Source organism: Colobus angolensis, unplaced genomic scaffold (assembly GCF_000951035.1).
Source record: "Colobus angolensis palliatus isolate OR3802 unplaced genomic scaffold, Cang.pa_1.0 Scaffold140, whole genome shotgun sequence".
NCBI classification, from domain to species: domain Eukaryota; kingdom Metazoa; phylum Chordata; class Mammalia; order Primates; family Cercopithecidae; genus Colobus; species Colobus angolensis.
The window spans coordinates 1,688,623-1,694,118 of NW_012114489.1; the positions used below are offsets into that span (position 1 = coordinate 1,688,623).

At 43.5% G+C, this 5,496-nt stretch overlaps 1 protein-coding gene across 1 annotated transcript in view; it reads right to left on the minus strand.

The window, feature by feature from the left end:
• ACOT9 (acyl-CoA thioesterase 9) overlaps nt 1-5,496 on the minus strand; it is a 38,424-nt gene that overhangs the window by 22,689 nt on the left and 10,239 nt on the right. Inside the window, exons 5-6 of the mRNA XM_011935106.1 lie at nt 2,990-3,073; nt 2,200-2,303 (exon numbers count right to left, since the gene is read on the minus strand). Of these exons, the coding sequence (XP_011790496.1) occupies nt 2,200-2,303; nt 2,990-3,073 (188 nt within the window). The remainder of the gene's footprint in view (nt 1-2,199; nt 2,304-2,989; nt 3,074-5,496) is intronic.

The window sequence follows — 5,496 nt, forward strand, 5'->3', positions numbered from 1 at the left end:
AGATGGTGCCACTGCACTCCAGCCTGGGGGGTGACAGAGTGAGACTCTGTCTCAAAAAAATAAAATAAAAAATAAAAAATAAAGATGGTAAATTTTATATTTTAACCTCAACTTAAAAAATAGTGCTGGGCTCAGTGGCTCATGCCTGTAATCTCACTTTGGGAGGCCGAAGTGGGAAGATCCCTTGAGCCCAGGAGTTTGGGACCAGCCTGGGCAACATGGCAGACTTTGTCTCTACTAAAAATCAAAAAAAGTAGCCGGGCATGGTGGTGTGCACCCGTAGTCCCAGCCACTCAGGAGGCTGAGGCAGGAGGACTGCTTGAGCCAGGAGGTCGAGGCTACAGTGAGCTGTGATCACGCCACTGCACTCCAGCCTGGGTGACAGAGTGAAACTCTATCTCAAAAACTAAATAAAACATTTTAAAAGATTTAACTATTTTCATTGTTAAATTTTAAAATACCTTAAAATTTAATTAATAAGAACAAACTATAAAATTCAAAAGGCCGGGCGCGGTGGCTCATGCCTGTAATCCTAGCACTTTGGGAGGCCAAGGCAAGTGGATCACCTGAGGTCAGGAGTTCGAGACCAGCCTGACCAACATGGTGAAACCCCGTCTCTACTAAAGATACAAAAAATCAGCCCGGTGTGGTGGCGGGTGCCTGTAATCCCAGTTACTTGGGAGGCTGAGGGAGGAGAATCACTTGAACCTGGGAGGTGGAGGATGCAGTGAGCTGATATTGCGCCATTGCACTCCAGCCTGGGCAACAAGAGCGAAACACCGGCTCAAAAAAAAAAAAATAAACAAAATAAAATAAAATGAATTCAAAAAATAATCATTTTTTGAAAGAGCAAAAGACAAAATCCTGGGGATAACTTACATTTAAGGGATCAACAGAAAAAGAGGAACCTACAAAGGGGAGTACAAAAGAGCAGCCAGAGAAGCAGAAGGAAATGTCACCAAAGCCCAAGGGTGGGCTGGATGATATAAGAAGCCACAAAGGGGTCAGGTCAGCCATGAAAAGTATCCATTCAATTGTGCAGTAAAGGAGCCAATGGCGAGCTTGGCAAGAGCAGTTTCAATGGCGTGGAGGAGCAGAAGCCAGAACACAGCAGACCGGCAAATATTTAACAACAGGAAGTTAGCATACAGAGGCAATGAGAACAGGCGATTTTCCCAGTTCTTTTCAGAAAGTGAGCTATGAAGTAAGGAAAGAAAGTGTGAGGTGTTATAAGAAAAGAGTATTTTTTACTTTTTTTTTTTTTTTTTTTCTGAGACAGAGTCTCACTCTGTCACCCAGGCTGGAGTGCAGTGGTGCACTCAGTTCACTGCAGCCTCTACCTCCCGTGTTCAAGCCATTCTCCTGCCTCAACCTCCTGAGTAGCTGGGACTACAGGCACACGCCACTATACCTGGCTAATTTTTGTGTTTTTGAGACAGAGTCTCGCTCTGTTGTCCAGGCTGAAGTACAGTGGCACAATCTCAGCTAACTGCAACCTCCGCCTCCCAGGTTCAAGCAATTCTTGTGCCTCAGCCTCCCGAGTAGCTAGGATTACAGGCAAGCACCACCATGCCCGGCTACTTTTTGTAGTTTTAGTAGAGATGTGGTTTCACCATGTTGGCCAGGCTGGTCTCAAACTCCTGGCCTCAAGTGATCTGCCCACCTCAGCCTCCCAAAGTAGTGGGATTACAGGCGTGAGCCACTGCACCCAGCCTCATCTCTATTTTTTTTTAAAAAACGGTTGTTATACTGTATTGTGTTTTATGTATATTATTTTTCATTTTTTTTCCCCAAACATTTTCAATCCATGGTTGGTTGAATCTGTGGACGTGAAACCTACAGACACAGAGGGCCAACTGTACAGCAATCCTGGGAAATGAATACAGTAATCAATTCCATTCACTCCTACCATAACACAGACTTCTGTGAAACTCTCCTGGGCCGAACCAGAAATAAACACCTTAACGTGGAGCTGTATATGATTAGAAAGTAATAAATATTAAACATAAACACCAAATAGTACTTCAGGCTTTGTCCACAAGGAGGATATTAATAACCCACCATCCGTATGACATGAGCTTTCAACTGTTTTTCTAGAAGCAGTAAGTGACATACCTGTACATATGTGAATAAGCTTTTCCTGCATGGAGACTAGCTGGTTTTATGTAAACAGTGGACGATCTTCAGGCGCATATTTACCTGGAACATTTGCATCTTCACTTCCATGGATGTCTTCCCGACCCAGCTAACATGGCCACTGAACTTAATGTCCTGTTCTGGGCTCAAGCTCTTCTTACACATATCTGCAAAACAGAAGTTAATCGGGGTCTAAATCATACCAAAAATGTTCTGTTCTGTAAATATGCACAATTAGAAATTATGGCTAATTCCACTACATTTCTTTTTTGTCTTCAAAACTAAAATAACTTTTTTGACACGCAGAAGAAATCTACATGTGTTTTTGAAAAACATAGAAAAAGCAAAGAATATAAAAAATAAAACTGGAATCATGCAAAATCCACCTAATTATAATAAATATCTTGGTATATAGCATTCTAGACATTTTCATATGCATATGTACATTAAAATTCCCCATAAAGGGCCGGGTGCGGTGGCTCATGCCTGTAACCCCAGCACTTTGGGAAGCCAAGGCAGGTGGATCACCTGAGGTCAGGAGTTTGAGACCAGCCTGGACGACATGGTGTAACCCGTCTCTACTAAAAATACAAAAATCAGCTGGGCGAGGTGGCACACGTCTGTAATCCCAGCTACTCGGGAGGCTGAGGCAGGAGGATTGCTTGAACCTGGGAGGCGAAGGTTGCAGTGAGCCGAGATCGTGCCATTGCACTCCAGCCCGGGTGACAAGAACAAAACTCCATCTCAAAAAGAAAAAAAAAATTCCCATAAAAGGAGAGGACTTCCTGTAATCTCAATAATATCTTGCAATTACTAAGAATTCTAAGTATGCATAGAAAATGATATCACTTACCAATCTTATCCACCAAGGCTGTAACTATCGATAAAGGAGACATCTTGGCTGAATGGATTTTGTTGTGCATGTAACAAGTAAGAACTGCAGGAAAACAACAGTGTACCAAATTTTTAAAAGGCAGAATTATTTCCCAACATTTCAAATTTACTCCCTGAAATCCATTAAAAGTCTTGTCTCGTTTTGAAGACCCAGCCCCCAATATTCCATTGATCATCTTATCCTAGGACCAAACACTTTTATAAATTGAAGGATTTGGGAGATCCTCCAATCTGACTGCCCCCTCAATTTTAAGATTTGGTGAAGAAATCAAAGCCCGAAGCAAGCCCAGACCCACCAGGCAGCTTGTTACTACTCCACAGAGACTCAGTGCCAAAATCAGAATAAGAACTCAGCACATGAGTCTGACAGTATCAAACATCTTCAGGAAAGAGAAACAAATCACAAGGACTTGGCTACCTATTTTCTTCCTGGCTCTGTCCTAATTAATCATGAAACAATTATTTCACTCAGTTATCCCTCCTTCCCCATAACACCCTTGGCTCCTATGCCACCCTGTGGTTATCTCTATACTTTCCATGTTTTAACAAGCATTTATATGTGCCAAGCATGGTTCATGCACCTTACAGATATCAACTCATTTAAAGTTGTATAATTATATGTTGGGCCGGGTGCGGTGGCTCAGCCTGTAATCCCAGCACTTTGGGAGGCGGAGGCAGGTGGATCACGAGGTCAAGAGATCGAGACCATCCTGGCCAGCATGGTGAAACCCCGTCTCTACTAAAAATACAAAAATTAGCCGGGCGTGGTGGCGTCCCAGTTACTCAGGAGGCTGAGGCAGGAGAATCACTTGAACCCAGGAGGCAGAGGTTGCAGTGAGCCGAGATTGCACCACCGCACTCCAGCCTGGCAATAGAGTGAGACGGTCTCAAAATTTAAAAAAAAAAAAAAAATTGTATAATTTTATGTTGATTGGCTCCCTGCTTCCCCTATGATCCATTCAAATTTGTATCACAAACTTTCAGGACAAGATATGTGGTCAATAAATATTTGTTGAGTAACTGTAAATCCTTCCATCTATACACCTGCTAAAGGACGCACTGGGGGAATGACAGGCTAAAGGCAATAAACTCCATTTAAAAGTCTTTGTCCAGCAAAGAAATCAGATGGCTCCAACCTATGGTAACAGGAGTAGAAATGAAAAGACTATGAGTTAAGAAGAAGGTAAACCTGACAAGACTTGAATAAATTCAGTTTTCTAGCTTGGATAGGTAAGCATGGTGTACTAGTCACTGAAAAAGAGAACACAGACTGGGTACAGTGGCTCATGCCTGTAATCCCAACACTTTGAGAGGCCAAGGTAGGAGGATCACTTGAGCCTAGGAGTTCAAGACCAGCCCAGGCAACACAGCAGAGACTCCATCTCTACTAACAACACAAAGACAGGTGTGGTGGCACATGCCTGTAGTCCCAGCTACTCAGGAGACAGGTGGAAGGATTGCTAGAGCCCAGAAGGTCAAGGCTGTAGTTAGCCACGATCAAGCTGCTACACTCCAGCCTGAACAACAAAGGCTCTGTCTCAAAATAAAAAGAGAATATAGGAAGAAAAGAATGGGCCATTTTCAATGTGTTAAATTTGAAGAGCCTACGGCACATCCAAATGAAGGTATTGGGCAGGGCACGGTTGTTCACACCTGTAATCCTAGGGCTTTGGAAGGCCATAGCAGAAGGATCACGTGAGCCCAGAGTTTGAGACCAGCCTGGGCAACAGAGTGAGACCCCTGTCTCTACAAAAAACTTTACAAATTAAGCCAGGCATGGTGGCTCAAGCCTGTAATCCCAGCACTTTGGAAGACAGGGGTAGATGGACCACCTGAGCCCAGAAGTTCCAGACCAGCCCAGGCAACATGGTGAGATCCTGTCTCTACAGTAAAATACAAAAATTAGCCAGGCATGGTGGCATGTGCCTGTGGTCCCAGCTACTTGAGAGGCTGAGATGGGAGGATGCTTGAGCTCGAGATGTGGAGGATACAGTGAGCTGTGATCGCACCACTGGACTCCACCCTGGGTGACAGAGTGAGACCCTATTCCAAAAAAAAAACAAAACAAATTAGCCAGGCATGGTGTAGTGTGCCTATAGTCCCAATTACTCAGGAGGCTGAGGCAGAAGGAACACTTGAGCCTACAAGTTCAAGGTTGCAGTAGGCTATGATTTTACCACTGCACTACAGTCTGGGCAACAGAGCGAGACTGTCTCTAAAAAAGAAAAATAAATCTAGTAGCTAAGAGGAAAAACTGATTGAAACTCAGAAAAACAGGCCGGAAATGTAGCTTCATAAGTATTCAGCATACTAATAGCAACTGAAACACTGGGAGTAGATGAGTTTATAGAGAATCTTCAATGTCAACCCAAAAAAGGGCAGAAGGGAAGGGTAGAGAAGAGACGTAATATAAATGTAGTTTTTACCACTGATCGGTACACTTAAAAATGATAAAGATGGGCCAGG